This window comes from Oppia nitens, unplaced genomic scaffold (genome assembly GCF_028296485.1).
Source record: "Oppia nitens isolate AA-2021 unplaced genomic scaffold, nextdenovo-longstitch-racon4-pilon3 scaffold3_pilon_pilon_pilon, whole genome shotgun sequence".
NCBI lineage: Eukaryota > Metazoa > Arthropoda > Arachnida > Sarcoptiformes > Oppiidae > Oppia > Oppia nitens.
The window spans coordinates 3561969-3584560 of NW_026533221.1; the positions used below are offsets into that span (position 1 = coordinate 3561969).

The 22592-nt window shown below is 27.1% G+C and overlaps 4 protein-coding genes across 4 annotated transcripts; all 4 read right to left on the minus strand.

The window, feature by feature from the left end:
* Positions 1 to 5370: 5370 nt before the first annotated feature.
* On the minus strand, positions 5371 to 6275 carry LOC128957824 (four-jointed box protein 1-like). Its single transcript, XM_054303638.1, has 2 exons — positions 5525 to 6275; positions 5371 to 5453 (listed from the first exon to the last, which is right to left on the minus strand). The coding sequence occupies exons 1-2, from the start codon at positions 6273 to 6275 to the stop codon at positions 5371 to 5373; spliced, it is 834 nt and encodes a 277-aa protein (XP_054159613.1).
* A 3849-nt stretch (positions 6276 to 10124) lies between these two features.
* On the minus strand, positions 10125 to 15365 carry LOC128957825 (transmembrane protein 45B-like). Its single transcript, XM_054303640.1, has 7 exons — positions 15318 to 15365; positions 11496 to 11702; positions 11268 to 11343; positions 10928 to 11045; positions 10678 to 10831; positions 10502 to 10576; positions 10125 to 10397 (listed from the first exon to the last, which is right to left on the minus strand). The coding sequence occupies exons 2-7, from the start codon at positions 11670 to 11672 to the stop codon at positions 10125 to 10127; spliced, it is 873 nt and encodes a 290-aa protein (XP_054159615.1). The 5' UTR covers positions 11673 to 11702; positions 15318 to 15365.
* Positions 15366 to 16639: 1274 nt separating this feature from the next.
* On the minus strand, positions 16640 to 18209 carry LOC128958878 (serine-threonine kinase receptor-associated protein-like). The gene is made up of 6 exons (XM_054304838.1): positions 17930 to 18209; positions 17784 to 17849; positions 17646 to 17719; positions 17423 to 17573; positions 16993 to 17367; positions 16640 to 16898 (listed from the first exon to the last, which is right to left on the minus strand). Exons 1-6 carry the CDS (start codon positions 18042 to 18044, stop codon positions 16684 to 16686), a joined length of 996 nt encoding a protein of 331 aa, XP_054160813.1. The 5' UTR covers positions 18045 to 18209; the 3' UTR covers positions 16640 to 16683.
* Positions 18210 to 18555: 346 nt separating this feature from the next.
* On the minus strand, positions 18556 to 22066 carry LOC128958663 (VPS35 endosomal protein-sorting factor-like). Its single transcript, XM_054304565.1, has 6 exons — positions 20861 to 22066; positions 19400 to 20785; positions 19155 to 19323; positions 18970 to 19088; positions 18769 to 18909; positions 18556 to 18696 (listed from the first exon to the last, which is right to left on the minus strand). The coding sequence occupies exons 1-6, from the start codon at positions 21956 to 21958 to the stop codon at positions 18607 to 18609; spliced, it is 3003 nt and encodes a 1000-aa protein (XP_054160540.1). The 5' UTR covers positions 21959 to 22066; the 3' UTR covers positions 18556 to 18606.
* Positions 22067 to 22592: the final 526 nt, after the last annotated feature.

Sequence of the window (22592 nt, forward strand, 5' to 3'; positions counted from 1 at the left end):
AAAAAAAAAGATTTTAAATAATAATTATAATTATTAAGACCGTAATAAATGTTAAATTATTTTTTTGTGTTTATATAAATGTTTTAAGTATCAAATAAGTGATTAAATATTATATTAATACTTCATGGGTAAAAACTTTTATTATAAAGTTAAACGATATGTTTGCTAAAAAATTATGTAAATAAAATTTTTATTAGCAGTTGTTAATACACAAAATATATTTATATTTTATGACTAAAAAATTAAATTAATGCTTATTTTGAATTCTCACCGATAAAATTTAAAGCTGATAAATATTATTAGAAAATTTTAAACCTCAAAAATTATAGATTTAATAATTTTTGAGAAAATAATATTTTTAAGGGGGGGGGCAAAAAAATTTTTCAAAGATAAGTGAAATTTTTGCTAAAACATTATAGAAATTTTCAAATACCTCCTGTGATGCGGAAATCCGATAGCAGGGGGTATGAGTGATATGAATGCTATGTCTCTCTTTAAAAAAATAAAATAAAAATACTCGTCCACATCATACCTGTGCTCAAAGACATAAACATACAAAGGTATACATACATGAATATAACGAAAACATTGGTTTCTCATTAAATGCCAACTAATAATATAAAAAGAAAACTAAGAAAAAATTCAGTCATCAGTTAATTTTATTTTATTGAAAATTATACGAATTTTTTCACTGATGTCTCTCTGAACTTAAAAAAATATTATACATACAGTCAGTGCCTAAAGACATTTAAAAATACATTTCGTTTTATTAATAATAAAAAATAAAAATTAAATAAAATTATTAAGCGATAAATTAATTAAATAAGTGGGGGTTTTGGTAATATATATCAGTATATATATATATATATGTTCTACTCTTTAAATAGAAAATTAAATTAAATTCATTTTTTATTTTGAAAAAAATTATATTTTTATAAATGAGAAAACATGTGTTTTGATTAACGATTTAAGTATTCCCGGCTGACATTTGATGGGTATTTATACTTATGCTTTGTATATATCATATACCGTATGTAATATAAATGCTGTGTGACTCTAATTTTTGGCTCAAAATGATCATAAAAATAACAACAAAATAAATATATATATAATTTATTTATATTAAAAAAATTGAGTCGCTTTTATATTATTTGTCAAATACCTGGTGATTACCTGGATTTTTGAGAGCTCATTATTATTGGTGCAATAGTCTAGACTGGTATAGGAGAGAGAGAGAGAGAGAAAGAGAGAGAGAGAGAGAGAGACCCAAACAAGTGTGGGGAAAGTGAGGGATAATGGACAGGGATCATGGAGATCCAGTATCCTGGTCATATTAGCAGGGGGTGACCAAAAAAACGGGTGAGTGTTTTTATCCTAGAGGGTGGTACGAGACAATGTGTCGGATCACTTAATTAATATTCACGCATTTGTCAGGCAATCATTACATTTGTAATATAATAACAATCTACTAATTTGTAAAAATAAAAATAATTAAATATCACTTTATAAATAGCATAACCTTTTTTTCTCGAGTACAGTATATTATTTTATATACCGTTCCTCTAAAATTTACTTTTCCATTCAAAAAGTCATCGCAAACTGATGGGAAGCACACTATTATACTGTAAATTATATATAAAACAACTTTATTATTATTATTATGCCATTATAGACATATACATAATATAGTCGTTATTATAAATAATAATAATGGTATTAATTTATTTAACTATTTATTTATAACATTTTTTGAAAGCATTAATATTATGTATTGAATGTATACACTGTATGTATGTCTGCCTCTCTCTCTCTCTCTCTCTCTCTCTCTTCTTTCTTTCTTTCTTTCTTTCTTTCTCTTTCATACATACAATAAACAAACCATTGAATTACATGAACACTGTATATGATAACAAACTTGATGGGTAACCAAACCAACCCATTCCTGGGTATATAGTATATATAGTGGGCTTATATACAATCATATAATGTTATATATTATATAATATAATATTTAATACAATATAATAATAATAAAGATTTGCAATTATGTTAGAAAATATCATATAATAGATTTTGTTGTTGTTTCCGGTTATAAATTCAATGAAAATTAATCTTAAACTCTATGAAAAATATTATATAAAAGACATAAAAGTTGATTCATTGTATTTAATGCTAAATGTTTTTACTCTATTTATAATTAACTATAAATCTTAAACATAGATAATATCAGAAGTTATTTTATTATTATTAGTATTTTATATTTATTTTTACTATTTATGTTGTTATTTTATTATTATTATTATGTTGCAGTGTTTTATGAAAAATATTGAATAATTTAAACATTTAAAATGTTTTATTTGTAAATTATACTTAAATTATGTACAATAATAAACATATTTCAAGACTATAGAAATTTATTTGTTATTTTAAGTCAATATAAGTATATTTGATGTAACATTGATATGTTTTTCAAACATTTCAACACAAACAGATATCATATACGATAAATATAAACTTAAATCATTAAAAAAAATGTCACAAATTTTTAGAAATTTCCAAAAAAAATATGTAATATTTAAAATATGCAATTATTTAAATATAATAATATTAATAATAATATTAAATAAATGTTTGTTCATAAAAATGTATTGAAGGTATAGTTTGTTATGATTGAAAGTGTTTTGAAACAAATTTATAATATATTTAATGTGTTGCTATAAAATAAAGTAGTCATTATATTTTCCGATAAACTGATTTATGACTATTGAATGGCTTAAAATTATAATTTATTTTAATTAAATATCTATAAAATTGCATAATTACATGATCAAAACAATTATGGTTAAACAAAAAAAATATATATATGATATAAATATACAATTTTAAATAATACTAAAACATGATTATATGTTTATATAGTAAGTGCGCTTAAAATATGTGATTAAATTTAATAAACGGTAGTTATCGTGAAAATCATTGATTAGTCAATTGTATGTTATATTATGGTATGTTATTTTTAAAGAGTGGAAATCATGCGACTAATGGCAAATGATGTTTTTTTGCCCGTAATGTTATGTATAACTAGTTAAGAGCCCGGAGCCAAATACAGGGGCCGATTATTGGCACTTAAAATAAGATATCTATTAAAATAAGTCAGATTTTATTTTATGATTTCTAGCTTTCAAACCTTTTCTCTCTCTCTCTCTCTCTCTCTCTCTCTCTCTCTCTCTCTCTCTCTCTTCAAAAAGTCTAATCAGTGAATTTACAAGTAATTATAAATTTACAGTACTTTTGCTTTTATTTTTTCATGTTTTTTTTTGTATAGTATTAAAAACACAACAAAAACATAAACTATATGATAGTATATATCTATATATATATTTATTTATCTGAAACACATTTGTAAATGAAATGTTTAACACCTCTCATAATTAATTATTGTGACTTTCAAGAAAAAAAACAAAAACAAAAAAACTATTAAATCTATTAAAAAAACATACATTCAATAAATTTAAGAAACACTATTAAGATAATAAAACATTTAATACTAATACACCATCTCCTAAACGACTACACTATAGTAAAACAATGTCATTAACTTTAAATAATGTTTTTTTCACAACGTTTAACAAAAAAAAATTCATCGTTTTATTACTACAAACAACAAACATGCAATAATAATATTAAAACAACATTTCTATTAATAGACACACAAAATATCTTTTTATGGTGTGAAAGATAAAAAAACAAAACAAAAGTATCATAGTTTTTGATTGTTTGAATATAATTTAGACACAAAAAACACCTGTACTGTATATGTTATTTTTGGCCAATTTTTTATGTGTGTGTGTGTGTGTGTACATAATGATGTTAAAGCAAATGATCAAGTTCATTTATTTGCAACATTGTGTACAAGTTTTGTTGTTATTTTTTTTTAAATRCAGAAATCATATCAAAACTTATATACAGTTGTGCTATTTTGTCTCTCATTTTTTATGCAAAGATTTAATAGCTAACAAAAATATAAAGTTTTTGTGTGAATAAATTAAAATAAATAATATATGTATTTTTGGACTTAAAAACTACTACTACTTCTACTAAGTTATTCACTAATAAAGACGAGATTTTTTTTATTTTGTTTTTTTCTGAAAAAATACAAAATACCAAAAATCTTTGGCCACTTGTTTGAGAATTGCGGTGGAAAAGAGACCCCCCTTTGAATATTTTTGGTCATAGAACTGACACAAACATACAGTAGAGTCCCTACGAGAGGACCCCCCCTAAGGACTGGTTGGCCTTGGGGTCTCACCCCCCCCCCCCCCCCCCCCCCCCCCCCCCCCCCCCCCCCCCCCCCCCCCCCCCCCCCCCCCCCCCCCCCCCCCCCCCCCCCCCCCCCCCCCCCCCCCCCCCCCCCCCCCCCCCCCCCCCCCCCCCCCCCCCCCCCCCCCCCCCCCCCCCCCCCCCCCCCCCCCCCCCCCCCCCCCCCCCCCCCCCCCCCCCCCCCCCCCCCCCCCCCCCCCCCCCCCCCCCCCCCCCCCCCCCCCCCCCCCCCCCCCCCCCCCCCCCCCCCCCCCCTATGTGTATGTATGTATGTGTATGTGTTTGGCCAACCCAGCGATCTTATCATTTAAACTCAATTTTATTGATGAAGTGTTTTGAATATATAAAAAAGTTATGGAAATATATTTATATCTGTTAAATGTTTTTTTGTGTGAAGCGAATTAAAAGATGAATTTGATTTGAAACTCAAATTAAAACAACGATTGTATGCTATGTTATAAACAAAACACAACTAACAAAAAAAAAACTAAAGCAATGCTTAGATATATGATGAGGTACGGTATGTCTTAGACAATATTATACTCTTAAAAATATGGTATAGCCTGGTGTGTTGTGTACGTAAGTGTATTGTAGATTAGTAGTGACGGTATGATATAAGCAATGATTACCTTAGTGTGTGTGTGTGTGTGTGTGTGTGTGTGTGTGTGTGTGTGTGTGTGTGTGTGTGTACACCTCAAAACACAGGCACCAAAAAACACATTAATCATGAAATAGTTGTTTCATTTATCTTTTTTTTTAAAAAATGTTTATTGAATACACATTTTCTAGTTTTATACAATTAATTAAAAAATAAAATTAATTTAAATTTAAATATATATATACTTATATGTATTTATTAAAATAAATATTTATATAAATTGAACATTTATTTATACATTGGCTATATTATATATAAAAAAATCTATTTAATTATAGATATATAATTATATTTTATATAAATTATATTATAAATTATAATTACTATTTAAACTATTATTTTGATATAATTTTTTACAATAATTAATTTGTTGGTAAACTCTGTCTAATCTTTCAAACAATATTTTGAAGCTCTTCTCCGGAAGAAATGGTAGAACAGAGAAGACATTTCTGTCTAAAATGTTTCTCTTGAATAGCTTTTTCATTGTGTAAAAGATTTGGTCTTTATTTTTATAAAACTCTTCAATTAAGCGGACAGTTCGCTCACGAAATATACACAAAGCACTTAACACCGACCGGTGCTGTCGCTCATACTTATTGATGAGTCGATAGCCGTGCAAAAGACCCGATTCATTGTCTATAAACAACAAAAGTCCGCTATTTTTCACTTTTAGCAGATTGTGTACCGGCTTTTGCATTATCTGTTGATCCCATTGATGGTTAACCATATTATTGATTAAACGGTCCATATTAGCCGTCAAATAGTCGAACACAATTAGATCACTCCATTGAACCAATTCTGTCAATTGAGACACATTTAAGCCACCGATATCTTCGGCTACGGGATGTAACCGTCTATTATCAGTGGTTAACTGTTGAGGTATATAAGCGGGCACTAAATCGTTGACATATTGTGTCAATACAACAGGTTTTTTGTCCCAATTATATGACTGTAATTCAGTTCTCACATTTTGCCATTGATTATCATAAGAAGAATCTTTTGTTTTGACCAAAGCTACCGTAGCCGGCGGTAGATTTGTGATGGCCAACAATCGGCTCAAATAGAAACTAAATATATCTCCTTGTATTTGATCGTTGTTTTGTCGAGACCTAACACAAGACATATGACCAGTACTGAAGGTGACGAGTCTGTTGTGGACACGACCGCATCCCTTAACCATTTTGACAACATGTGATGTATTGACCAGATGTGACCATCGACTATCATCGATGGCATTAAAACCAATCGGTGTCTGACTTTCCAATTGTTTGCTCCAATAAATACCGTTTGTGATCATAATTGGCAGCGATTGTGATGAGTGTCGGTTAAAGTATATACACAGAAGCAGTGATATAATTATAGTTGAAGACATAATACAAATAATAAGTTAAGGAAAAAACAGTTATTATATGAATAGTAATAATGGTTTATGAATTGCACTGAAGACAAGCCAATTGAAAAGCTGTTGCCAGCGATGGATAGCTTGAGGTGTTTGTGTAATACACAACAAATTATCGCTAAATTACAGGTTCAGTATAGGTATTACTATTATTTAACCGCAAATCAATGCTTACTACTGACAGGCAAATCATTGCCACAACTTTTTTTTGTAGCCACACTTTTTCATAAATGATTATCACTTTTATATAATTTATACATAAATAAATAAATATATATATATATATATATAATGATAATATTGTATAACTATATTAATGTTATCAAAATCGATAACTTTTTGTTGTTGTTGTTTAAGTATTCATTACAACAAATGCCACATAACTATTAAAATTAAGTGCTGTTTATCTCCAGAAAAAACATTCAAAACACATATTTATATATGCAATGCATTTACACGAAGCAAAAACTGTTTGCAACTATTTTGTCGACGGTCTGGTTGCGGTCACGACACTCTAAATCAGCTACAAGTGCTGGCTCTGCCCTTCAATACTCCAACTTTTAAAGCCATCACTTCTACGCAAGACTCAGTCTCTCTCTCTCTCTCTCTCTCTCTCTCTCTCTTCCAGTTTTTCCCCATTTAATCCCCTAATAGTTTAAGTCTGTGTCCATAGAAAATAGTGTAGGTATGCCTTGAATGCACTTCACATCACCTGAGAGGGAAAGAATGAGAGAGAGAAAGAACACCTGAGCTGAGCTGCCAGTGCTGTGCTATGCATACGTAAGGAGTGTTGGCTATAGAGGTAAGAGAGAGAGAGAGAGAGAGAGAGAGAGAGAGAGAGAGAGAGAGAGAGAGAGAGAGAGACTACAGCAGTACTAGTTGTTGATGACTTGCACGGGTAATATTGAATAAAGAAAGACATGAAACTTATATGGAAAACGTGAATCCAGTGAATACACTACTGGAACCCAAAGGCCATAGCCATAGGTAGTACCCCAACAATAATAAGCCTGAGCTGAGAGTTAAAAATTTGGTTACTTTTTTGTACAAACTATGGCTCAGAGGGAGTGATCACTTGCTCTCTAAACTAAAAGTATTTGACTTTGAAGCCCAATCTTTCAGCCGTTTATAAGACACACACATTATTATACTGTATAATACATAACTAACTCGCATACTGTGGAGAGTCCATACCATTGAAGAAAAACAGAGAGGCAAACACATTGCTGGACCCGACACACAAACATTAGGTATCAGTTAGAAACAGTACTTCAAACACACAAACCTAACAGACCTCACATTCATGAGACAAACATAAGAATTTGAAATAAATTTCACTTAACTTTTAGCGAACAGAGAGAAAACATTTGGTTTCAATAATAATAATAAAAACTTTTCTCTCCTTTTTTTTCTTTTAAAAACTTTTTTTTTGTGTTTATATATACATAATATTTCTCTTCTGGGAATCCGAAATAATCAAATAATACAATCGTTTTATGCATTTATTTACTTTTAAAACCATTTGTCGAAATTTTCTTCCCATTTCTAAATATCTCATTTGGGTTTACACAACAATATAATAATAATAAATAAATAAATATATCCCCTCTTCTTCACTAACCAAACCATTTCTAATTCAATGGCTTTAAAGTGTTTGCAATTACGGCCCAGAATTTATAGTACATATATATATAGTGTATATAACACCTTAAATATATATAATCTTCACATAGAGTTTTAGGACTTAAATAAATAAGATTTAAATCTTTATAAAATAAAATTATTTAAACCAACCAAACGCTTGAATTGCTGGCAAATATTGTTGATTTAGTGGCCAAATGTTTGCTCTAAACTTTTGGGTCCCACAAGAAGTGTCATTAAAAATAAAAATTTTCAACACAAAAATTTTTTTTTTGTAAAAATATTTTTATATATATTTTTATATTGTTGTTTAACATATCAAAAAGGTCAGTGATTTTTTTGTGTGTATGTTTAGTAAACATAGTTTGCATAAAAATTATTTTTTCATCATATAATTTGTAAGTCTAATTTTTTATGATGAAAAAATACACACAATATTTGTTTATTGAAATATTGTCGAGAAATATAAAACAATTATATAAAAAAGAAAAAAGAAACTAAAAACAATATCCAACTAAACTTGAAATCAACAACAAAAATATTGAAACAATTTTAGCAAATACTCACCAAAAAAATCAGTAGTCTATGTAAATATTGGAAAACATATGTTGAATAGAGAGAGAGAGAGAGAGAGAGAGAGAGAGAGAGAGAGAGAGAGAGAGAGAGAGAGAGAGAGAATTGAAAAGTTGTGTCGATTTATCATTTTTGTGACCAATAAGTTGTGTTTGGTTTTTGGCATTTGTTTTACATGCCTGTCATTGAAATATGTCTCTAAATTTTTTTGTTTTAATGTTAATTAGTTTGAAAATATTCAAAACCAAACAAAAATTTTGTTGTTGTTGTTGTTGTTGTTGTTGTTGTTGTTGTTGCAAGTCATCAATAATTAGTTGAAGAAAAAATCTTTAGTCAATTGATATTTTTTTAAATCAAATATCTCTTTCTCTTATTTTCGTTTTTGTTATTATCTGTTAATAAGAAAAAAAAACAAAATAAAAAAATTAATTTTATTTTTCTTCTACTATTAAATCGGTGTATTTTAAAATGCATTTTATTTAATTTAAACTAGTTTACATCAAATAAAAAATAATAATAAACAACAAAAATAAAAATATTCAATATTGATAACACTAATAGATTAATCAAGTAATAAATTGCTTGATTACACTACTTTTTAAATGGTAATTATTTTAAACATATTATTAATTTATATGAAACCTGCAATTTTCAAATAAATGAGTGAATGAGTGAATGAGAGGGAGAAAAAAAAGAAAGAAAGAAAGAAAGAGAGAGAGAGAGAGAGAGAGACGTAAAATGACATGAGATAATAGTGACAATAATTTATATTTAGTTTTTTGTTGTAAATGTAATGATATATTTAAATACAGTATATTTAAACGAGTGCTATAATTAAGGTCTCTATGCTTTGTAATTATGATTAATCTCTATAAATGACTGCCTTTTTCAAAAATTTTATTTTTTTTATATTATATTGTAATATAATGAGAATTATAAGTTAATAAGAGTTTTGAGAGTATGTTTGAGACAGCAGAGGAAAATTGGTTTCAAATATAACAATAATTTTGAGTGAAAACACCATTTGGTGTGCACTTAACAGCTTAGGACGGCTTCAGGTGAAAGTGCACTCTCGCTCTTTGACTACCGTTTCATATCATAAATGGTACGAACCGTTCAGGTGTTTGGTGTGTGTGTGTTCAGTGTGCTCTTTATCGGCAAAATTTTTGCGTTAAGATTACCCCCATTTATGAGTTTGTCTATTGACCCTATTGTGCACAGGTATGCCAACCTACAGGTAGTACATATGGTGTATTACACTGAGTTGTATTGTTTATTGTATACACAGCTACGGGTTTTTGTTACCTTCATATGAATAGCTGTATGAATGAACTATCAATTGATGGATAATCCTAGAGTTTATGAGCTGCCATATATCATACCATATATATTACTTTCAAACATAATTATTATATTACTAACAATAAATTAAATTGAAACACACAAATTGCTTGTTAAATTAGACATTTAATAATTATAATTTTAAATAACAACAAAAAATATACAAATAATAAAACGATTTAAATTATGCGTTCAGATCTCATCATCCGATGTGACAATAGTTGAATACTTGTGATTAATTGATGACTTTATGCCATTACTACTGAGTTTATGCGATTCATTTTCATTGAAATCCTTATCATTGGTATCATTGACGAGACATTTAAAGTCTACATTAGATTCACATAACCTATAATTAACAGAATATTCATTGGTTTGCAAAATCTTGCGATTCTTGCAGTAAAAGACAGATCCAATAAAAGACATCAACACTATAATAGCGGCGATTTCCCAACAAAACAGTGCCTAAAAAATCGTTTCATATTATATGTAGTATATTATATGATAATAATAATAATAATCAATATTATATTTTTAGAGAAAAATTTTAAATTAAAATCCAAACTAACAGTAATAAGCATTTGTTTGCCGTGACTTTCACCCACAGGGCTCTGAGAGAAAGGTGGGTATAGTATGAAACCGACCTAAAAAATGTAATTAATAATTTATTAATGCTTTAATTGTGTAATTTATAATATATATATATATATATATATTTGATATTATTTATAATGAGAGCGCCGACCGTATAGAACCAGAAGCCCTGCAATAGAGTACAGACTGTGCGGCAAAAGGCCGATAGGAAATGATAGCGATATATCCATTCAATCAATACTGATATCAATGATAATATTATGCTAATTATGAGTAGTGTGTGAACGTGAATGTCAAGTGATGTCCTGTTTTGGGACAATTGGAGTTTGGATACAATAAAAATTAATATTCAATAATTTATATATTTTTATTAGTCATTCAAAGAGATCAGTGATGATAACCTTCCGTGAAGATGAAAATAAAAGAGCAAACCCTCAGCAAAGATAGCCAAAGATAGTGACAGATAATCGCAACCTTTTGGCAATGGATAGCCATTGTGTATCATTAGTTCAATAATACCTTTTAATAAAATTAATAATTTATAAAAAGTTTAATAATATTTGTTGTTATATTTAAATATTTACCATTAATTAGAAAAAACAAATACATAGTTATATGTTGAGCATTGCCTGTAATTTTTTAATAGAATATTAAATATATATTTAAATTTTATATTTAAATACTATATACTGTATTTAAAAGTCAATAATAATTATTTTTAAAAATATAGATAACAATCACCAGTGTGTGTGAATCGATAATTTTTATCTAAAGCCGTCCAATACTCCAATACGATGCCAATAATGGTTGATATTATCTAGAATATGGATAAAAATGATTTATGTTAGCAATTATTACAGCAATTTATCAAAAAAATATAGAATATTAATATAAAATTTATTCAAATAAAAAAAAATATTATGTTATATATAATAAAAATTTTATATACTGTAATAATATATAAAATACCTTAATATAGGACTCGTATTTCGTATAACTGGTACGACATTTAAACACTTGCGACCGTTTGGTTAGCGCCGAGTTGACGAGTGACCGAAAGTATCGGTCAAATATGACTACTGTCCACCAAATGCCAAACAATAAGAAGAAAGTGCCGGGAAGTAAATGACCCTCAAATGAGCCCATACTTGCCGTTAATTACCATTCAATTGTAAACTATTATTAACAAAATTAGTTTCAATCAAAATATAATAGTTTAACTTTAGTTTGGTTATAAAAAAAACATTTATAATATATTTATTATACATTGTATTATAATTTATAAATATGCGTTACAGACATTTCAAGTTATGATTGACAGCTAAGACAACATTGATATCTGGTTACAGCAAACTAAAGCTTATTAGTATCAACTTTATAAAAAAATTAAATAATTTCAAATTTATACAAAAAAAAATTACTTAAATAATTTTACATTTGGTGATAATATTTATAATAAAATATTATAAACTAAATATAATAAAAAAAAATTAATAATAAGAATTTTTATAAAAATATAGCATTTAATAATTAAAATATTTATTTCATATATACTGTACTTATATTTTTTTGAAACGAACAGAGAATATTAAATTAGATGTTATACTAATAATTAAAAATTTATAATTTATTTTAGAAAAGTTATATTTACATTTCACATATAACTACATATTTAAAAAAATCATAATTGTTATAACAAATTAAATTATTAATGTCTGGTCAACTAATAGTCTGATCCATCAATAAGATTGTAAAAATATAAATTAAAAGACTAAATTATAACTATATATATATATATATATGAGGATTAAGCTAGATTTTGGATTTTAGAGGAAGTAAATTATAAGGGGGGGGGGTCAAGCGACAAAAATCTCGAAAAATGTTGGGGGTATGGAGTGGGTGTAGACTTTAAGTGCATTTTTAAACGACAATTTTTCATAAATTCCATTATTTCTCAAAATATTTTTTTAATTAATAAATCTTAAACTTTAACTAAATTTTAGGGGAGGTCATTTTGGCCTTACCCTCTAACCTCCCCCTTGCTTAACCCTGATATATATATTATAGACTCTACAGTCACTGTCTTTAATATAGTCAAGAGTCTACACTAAACTCTTGACTATATTAAAGAGATTGAAGTCATTTTCATTATTAAAAGACTTGTCCATAAAAATGTTTTTATTGAAAATTTGTTGCATTTAATCAACAATTTAATCATTAATGTTGATTATAATCAATGAATTTAATTGCCATACTTTACTATTTCTTACTATTAATAAAAATCACTTACATTACTATTTTATTGTCAATTACAACAAACATTGCTTTAAAGTGATATTACATGTAATCAAGTTTTCTATACAATTTTAAAGTAGTTTTTTAGTAAATAAAAKCAAATTTTAGTCAAAAGATATACTTAAAGCCATCATTAATGCTTGTGGTGATGATGTGGTTAATAAGTTACTTAAATTTAAAACCAATGTATTATAAAAATATAAAATTAAACATTTCTAATAATATAAGTTAAGTCTAATAAATGAGTCTTAAAGAAGTTTGACATTTAAAATTGCAATTTTACTTTTAATTATATATATATATGATAATTATCTATTTGATTTATTTGATCATTCATTGTATGCATTTATTATAAATTGTTCAAAATAACACTTTTTTAGTATAAATTAAAAACAAGTGTAAAATGATGTACTATTTTATCTGTAAAATGATTTTTTTTAAAAAAAGATAATTTATATATATATTAGTGTTATATATATATAGTTTCTAAAAGAAATTTCTATTTATGGGATCCCCATGGTTAATTTTGTTTTCTCGATATTTTTTATCTTTAACATTGTTTTTATAAGTAATATTTAAATATTAGTATTAGTATTTTAATTATTAATTAAAGTAAAAAATTTATTTATTTAATTATATTAAACTATGATATAATAAAATAGTGAATAAAATTTTACAAAACTTATTATTATTAAAAAATTATAATTATTTATATAGGTACATTTGTATAATATAGTATTATACAGTAATCTACATTATATAGTATAATATTATATGTATAGTAGTGTTTCATTAATATATTTATAGTTTTACAATATCTATAGATATGGGGATCCCATAGTATAACAAAAAAGTTAAATTTCTATAGAAATTTATTCTTGAGAAACTTTCTAGAAACTTTCTCAGGGAAATTTATTAGAAACTTTCTATTTGCCCATCTCTAATTACATATAAAATTGTATACAATCTTTAATATATAACAACGATCTTTAATAACTAATTAATTTTTTAAAATCTCATTTTTTAATGAGTATATAATTATAACGAATTAGTTTGTCAACTAGTGGTCAAATTGATGGTTGACTTCACATTAACTACAGTATTACATCAGGCATTCATGTAATTTAAATTAATTTTATATATGTTTGTTTTGATATTGATATTGAAATATCCGGTTTTATTGATTTATTTATAAGATCAACAGTTGTGCTTAATAATTGTAAKTAATAATTCAAAAATAAAAATTGTGCAAACAAATTAAATTATTAATTCTAGATTATGGCATTAATTTTATATTTAAATACTGACTCATCATATAATCTAATACAGTATATTATTAATTAATTTATAAATTCAAATATTAATTATTTGAAAATATATTATATGATACAGCAATAGTTAATTATATCGGAAACTTTTAAATAAATGCTAATAAAAATCATTATTGAACTAATTTATATAATATTATTATCATACATATGATATTCTAGATTATATTATAGATGATTTTAATATTAACAGTTATAAATAAATTATTAGCTTTTCATAAAAGATATTCAAGCATAATAAGACTATTATTAATGATTTTTTGTTGTGTATATCACTTATATTTATAATATATCAATTTATATATTTTGTGACAATTTTCTAATCAATCAATCAAAAATATTTAAACAATAGAAAATTTAAATTTATAATTTATAAAATTATATCACTTACTTTAATAATATTAAATGAGTAGCAAATTTAATATACTGTAAATTGTAAATATTAAAAACTCTTAAAATATCGTTTAATATAGTACAATGTAAGATATAAAATATAATAATAATAATATGGTAATAAATTAAAATAAAAAACAAATTAATCAATACTTTATATAAATTAGTTTTTTAGTTTTTTATATAGTTTAAATGTTATAATAAGGTTTTATCATATCCTAACATAGCAACACTTATATAACCATATTAAAAATAAAATGGTATTAAATGGTACTTTTATGCATAATATAAAWATATATATATATATATATAAATATATAATAGTTGTTACTATTAGAAAAATCATTAAATAGTCAATTAATTATTTACAACAGTTGACATTTTTCATATTTAATATTAATAAAATTCATTATTTGATTGACATAATTAAAATCATATAACAAAATAATTGCTGTAATTTAATTAAGTATCACGAATATAATAATCAAAGTATTGATGACATAAAAAATAATAAATATTATTTATAGATAATTAAAATTAAAGTTATAGAAAGATAATGTCAAACTTAGCAATATTAATAACATTTTAGTTTTTTAAAGATTAATATTTTTTAAAATAGTATTTTTTTAGCTATTTRTAATTTTTTCCTAAATATCAAACAAAATTTTTTTGACAAAATAAATATTATCGTTAATATTACAAAAGCAAACAATAAAATTAAATAATAAAAATTCTATTATTAAATTATAAGTATATATATATATCTAAATATTACCTGTACTGGATAAAACAAATATTGTAGCTTGTTTAGATTGAGATGTTTATTGTCTATAAAACAAATATAGTAAACGTTAATAAAATAAAATATTAGATTAATAAAATTAAAAACTTTACATTTTATGCTGATTTTATAATTTCAAAAATTTGTTAGAATTTTGTAAACTTGTATATTGAATATAAAAATATTTATATATATATATATATATATATATATATATAATGAAAATTTTGCGAACAAACAATTTATAGAAAAAACAACAAAATTTAATTACATTAATCATAAACACATTTTTAAATATTCATAAACTTTCTAATATTTAGATTTAAAATTACTAATAAAAATATATTTAAATATGTAAACGAAATTTACATTCAGATATATACGATATATAAAACAATAACTGAGATCTATAGCAACCAAATCAATATATTGACAACACCGACAAAAAAACAACTTTTTTGAATTTATATGTCATCTCAGATGACTTATAATGTCATTATTATGTTTTTAGGTGTTTATAAGTATAACATAAATCTAACAACATATTTATATAAATAATATATTATTATTATTATTATATATAATTAAATAGATTAAGACAAAAATATAATTAATCATTATTTTAGTATAGATAATTTATATAACTAATTATTATATATCTCTAATTTAAAAAACATAAAATTACAATATACTGAATATTTTATAAATTTTTAATAATGCAATTAAAAGTTRTTCTAAATGTTATAAATATAATGATTGTTATAAATTTACGGCAATATTAATAWTAATAATACTTGTTTGCTTTTTAAATATATTGCTATATATGTACAGTAGTATTAAGTTAATTGATTTTTTTATTTACAAAATTCTATATATATTTCTTGATAGAAAAACATTAAATTAAATTAAAAACTCACAAATTTGATTAATCGATAAAAAAATCATATTTTTAGTTATTTTAAGAAATTTTGTTTACATAAAACATACTGTATATGCATTAACACAGAAAATTGGCGTAAATTTATTGAATAATTGTATTTAAAAAAAATACTATGTATCATATAGTCATACTTGAAATAATATACTGTTATATTCATGAGATATTGTTTATCAATAAAATTACCAATGATATTTGAAATACTAACATTATATTATTATTAATAATATTTACAATTATAATTAAGTCTTAATAATAATTTATTTCATTAAAATAAACAATAAAACATTTCATCATATTTTTTATAGAATTATATTTATTGTAATATTTATAAAGTAAAATAATTGAATAAAATAATATTTTTTTCAAAAATTAGAAATAATTTATTAAATTTTGTTTTTAATACAAATAACGAAACAAAAGTTAATTATTAGAAATATTATGATTTTCAATGTTTATATTATTTTCATTATTTAAATCATTTTCATCGTTATTAACACATTTCCAGAGACCGTATGTTTTGCCGACAGTTGTTTGCCAAAGACGAAGAGTCCCGTCTTCACTGCCACTCGCGTACAGTTCTCCGTCGGGCGAGAAACGGACACAATGGACACCACCGAAATGGCCTTTAAATGATTCTAAATAACAATGAAACATATTTAGCAAAATTATGACAAATTTTGTGGTAATTAGTTTATGACTAATAATAATAATAATAATAATAACAATAACCTAATTCACTGCCACTATTATAGTCGTATTTATACATTTTGAAGTCTTCGCCGCCGCAAACAAATACACTTTTATCGGGATGTAGTGTTGCCGACAAAACGTGTGTCGGTATCTTAAACTCCTTGAGCTGACTCATGGATTCCATGTCATAAAACATGACATTATTTCCGTAACAAATAGATAACATTTTTGAATCTCTTGACAATTCAATACTATACGGAATGGTATTGAACTCGAGTTTCTTAATCTCCTCTTTAGTATTCTTATCCCAGAAACGAACGGTTTTGTCTTCGGAAGCGCTGATCAATAATTGTGAGTTATTGGTAAATAAAACATGACGTATRGATGATGTGTGACCATTGATTGTCATCGGATCTATTGATAATTACATTGATTGATCCAGTTTTATAGCAAGTAAAACAAGTCAAACCTGAATCAATTTTGTTGAGATCATAGATGCGAATCAATTTATCGTTACTACCGGTCGCCAGAAACTTGTCATCGTTGGAGAAATCAACAGTTTTAACGATATGTGCGTGACTTAAGGTATGCAACTCTTGACCGGTAACGGCGTCCCATATCTTGTAATATCAATATTCAATAAATCAAATCAATGTTTCAAAAGAAAACAATATACCGAAAATAAAACATACTTTAGCACAGAAATCGGCGGCACCGGTGGCCGCACGTTGAATATCACTGGACAGCGCTACTCCCCATACGGCTCCTGTAGTCGACAATAATAACAGATATTATTTACTTTAATAATAAACTGTTTCAATGGTCATCACCTTTATGTCCCTCGAAAGTGCCGATCCAGTCACCGGTCTCTCCCTTGCGAAGCATTGGCTTACCATCTGTTGAATACATTGATTGTTATATTCATCATAACATATCATAATATAAATGTGACCTAATTATGGTGATAATCAAATACCTTTAGAGGCAGAAATCATATAAGAGCCGCTGGCAGTGATCGGACTGAACTGCAAGTGGACTACCGGTCGGGTGTGTCCACTGCAAGTCAACGGTGTCTGTCTTAATGTTGCCATCACTTTCAACTGATCCCTTATAACCTTCAATAATATCTGAACCAAACCGACGGTTAGTTTGTGACAAATAATATGATAAATATATCGATTGTTTGGTTAATAAGTAATAAAAGCGAAAAAAAGTTATCAAACAATACAACCAATGGATCGCTTGTAAAGAACGTCAACAATGTTTACATCAATTGTATTGAAATACAAATTATTAAAGTTTTTAATATTACGTTATTTTTTAATTAAAAATAACAATCAAAATGTATTATTAATTATACATTAATTGACTGATAAGTRATGTCATTGACATCATATGAACCACAAGTTTGATTCAAATCAATGTGAAGACTAAAATATGACAGAATGTAGAAGTCATACAAAATAACAATACATTTGTAAAAACAATAAATCATATAAATATAAAATAAATAATTAAATGTATTACAACTTATATTAAAATTATTATATTATATTAATATAAACTTTATTTTAAATAAATATATATTTTGGTCATATAATTAGTTATTTTTTTGTAACATTAATTTATTGCCATTTCTATTGATTGATAATATTATAATTTTTCTAATTTTGCTGTCAATTCAATGAGTGACTGATTAGACCATTGGTTTGACTTATGTTTCAAATGATTCAAAGCTATATTCTGTTTGATTGATTGATTAAGAAATTTAGTTATCAATTAAATGTTAAATTCAAATATTTATTATAAACTGACCGCTCGTTTAGTATCCGGCGAACAATTCTTTTTGGACAATTGCCACAAATTGATCACCAATTTATACATTTCATCTACTCGTGAGTGACTCACGATTCGACAGATTAGTTCCAATGCTAAGGATGATTGTCTCTTGTATTGCTTTAAAATGATAATCATATTATAGAAATGTTTTTTAAAAACATCAATCAATTAATTTACCCGTTCGTCACCCAATTGTTTGAAATAATCTAAAAGATCGTTAAGAACTGATGAACACAAGACATCTATTTGATCCATAAATTGACTGTCATTACCATATAATGTGTCGTTTGAATCAACTGAATATTATTAAAATTTATTAAAAATTATTTTTTTAAATAATATTTTTTTCTGTTAAATAAAACCTTTATTTATGTGATAGGGATATGTTTCTTGTGATGCCGTCGATAGAAAATTCAAGAAATTCATTAAAATATATGCTTTTGTATCGAAATTTGAATCAAATTGTCTTTCATTTATCACATTTAATAAGCCTTTAAACAAATACAATGGTTCGGGAGTGTCTGGATTATCCTAAAAATCAATAATACATTACTTTTTATTAGATAAACTTCAATATTTGATTTTTGATATAAACTATAATACTTACGGGAACTAATAGAAGAAATGATAACAATTGTGAAACATATGACAACAAGAATGGTTCAGTAGATTTTGGTCGGCCGTCACTCGACTCGATTTGTTGCGGCAATTGTTGTATTAAAGTGATGGCTTGTTTAAGAAATGAATCAGTTTGTGGTAAACAACCGTTGATTAGTGACACATGACTACTGGATAGATATAACTGAAGACGTAATATCACGTCATCGAGTGATGGAATGGTTATATAGGAGTAGGCAATACATGCCCTCACAAATGAAGTCGTTTTCTTGGTGTGAAATCCTTTAACTATTCGTCGAGTTTCCATCGCTAAAGTATTGACTCTTTGGACTAAAAAACAGAGAACTGTCTCAAGATTACAGAAGTTGGCTCTCGAGTCCACATAAAAGTTGAGTTCGGCCTCAAAGTCGCGACTAAATGATACGTGTTTTAGAAATGATGTCACTAATGAAGAAATTTGTCTTCTCTCGTCCTCAAGAGTCAGTGCACTGACTGAGTCGTGCAGTGCTTTACAAAGATAGGTCATTGAGTTAAGTATTACGGGATCTGATGTGGTGACAACACTTTCATCAAATAAATCGCTGCAATTATTTATATTTTTGATGAATGACTCGACAATGGCTTTACAGGCCTCAACTTTTACCGTTTCTTTTTGTAATAAATCCAAAAATGGCATAAAGTTATTCATAGAAAATAGGGCACCGAAATCAAGGTTTGAACTCAAAGTAACCACTTTTGACATCAAACCAACTAATTGACTGTAATGTTGTTCAAAGGCACGGTTTGGTTGCATTCGTTTAATTATTTCACCCAATAATGTATTGATCTCTTCGAGTGTAAAATGTTTGACAACAAACTCAATCCAAACCTCAACACAAGCCATATATTCGTTATTTTGTTTCAATTTATTCATTAATTTCCAAATTTCGTTCAGTATTTTAAGTTTTTCTTCGTCTTCCAACTCAAGCAAAACATTATGTTTTGATATCAAAGCGTTGCCTAAGTTTCTGATTAAATTATATTTCGGATAATAAGATAATGATTGGACACCATTTGCTACACTTCCAGTAGAAGACGCTGTCTTATCTCTATTGACTCGTTTAATTAGCTCAAGAAAATCCAATGCTTTAGTGGTTATCAGATGCGCCGGAAAACAAGTAAGCAATGAATTTAATATAAGAGCTGAACAATTGTCGTCAAGACTAAAGATAAAGTTGTCTTCAAATTGTCTAATTGTTTCAATTAATAGATCTGTTGGCGCTTTGTATGCCAGACAATAGACAATCCAATCTAATGCTGGACTGTATAACAAGTAATAAACGGAATGATCGATATGTTGTTCTTGTATTGTCTGTTCTACAAATGTCGGCGATAACTGTCAATAAAATGTCAATTAAATAGTAATTATAAACAATTTATAAATTATTTTCTAATAAATTTAATTGAATACCTGCTTAAGTGATAGTAGAAAATCATTAAAGTTGTCTTGAAATATGAACTTAGATTGCGGTGCAATTTGGACAGTGATTCTGCAGAGATAGGCTCTGGCGTACACTCCGACCAATGGATCGCCGATTCCGCGAATCATTTTTGTCAGCCGTTTCAGAGCTCTTTCATACTCAGTGTCAATATCTTTCTTATTAATTAAAAAGCCGTAGACTTTKAGGATAGCGGTCTCGACATAGAATCGGGGAATCAATTCGCGGACGGAAGCAATTTTGTAAAACCAATTACGACACGTCTCGCGGGCCGATTCTATGGCCGTTACAGTGGATCCCGCYTTCGTGTAAATTCTGTTGTAAACTAATGTCCCAAAATTGTCCAAAATATCGGTGATAAGTACATACTTTGACGGATAAAATTGAATCACAGATATATCGGCTAAAAGTTTCGAACATTGGATGACAATCTTCAGTGCTTTGACTCTTTGGTCAGAATTCCACGACTCATGAAGAGTGACATTAAGTTCATCGATTCGGTTAACGTATTCAGTTTGTGTCAGATTAAGCATCTCTTTGACGGATCCTTCTTCAAAGTCATCCAATTGTTCCAAACGGTGGCGCACTTTATCGGCCACCGATGTGTTAGCTGCACTGCGGACAGTACTCGAACTGATGGTCGAACCGGTGGCGCTCACCATAAGAAATGATGTCTTAATGGATAGTCTCTCAGAAGTCGTGTATTTGTTGAGTATAGAGCTCTTAATGGACGACCAGTTCTCGAAGTCATCGCCGATAAAATCGCTCGTCGTTTGGTTCTCTTTGACTGATCCAACACCAGTTGTCTCTAATGGATTGTCATCGACAGTGCTCTGCATACTCAAAGCCATCGACAGCGGATCCAAACCATTCCAAGAAGTGGTGGTTGGCTTCAAGTCGTGATTTGTTTTCACAGTTTTCTTGGCGACCGATGACTGTGTCGTTAACTTTTTGGTCTCTTTTTGACTAACAGTTATTGACTTCAATGGATGATCGGTCACCTCTTTGGCGGTGCAATACTTGGTAGTCAGTTCTGTCCGATAGTTGCGTTCCCGCGGACACCAACTCATCGTTGATATCAATTCAATGGTTTGCTGTCAATGAAGTCAATATGCGATACAATGTATACAAACAAACATCAGTTCACGTGATCTCACGTCAAGTCAATACATATTATATACACTGACTGTCAATCAATTGAAGTCTACTTTTAAAAACTTATAAAATTATAGACGATTTGTGAATAAAATTAATTAAATGCTATACAATGTACACAATTAACAGATATATAATCTTATATAAAATCGTTTTGAAAAATGATACGTTTTTTTAGCAAATAATTATTAAAGTTGTATAAAAACATTTTACAAGTTATACAAGACGTCCACAAAAAAACAACAATAAAATTAATTTACCGGTAATTTGAAAATTTTGAAATCAGTGACCAAACAATTGCTATATTGAAAAAATTCACAAATAATTAGTGTATTCGTATTAGTATAATATTAGTGATTACATACTGTAATATATTACACCCCCTCAGACCACCCGCCCATTAAAAAAAATATTGATTTTCAACGTTGATAACTTTTATTTTAGCATATAATTTAWTTAAATAAATTTATTTTTATATTTAWTTTTATAAAATTTATAATAACATATTAAAATTATACATAAATTTTAAAAATATTTATCATCTATTTT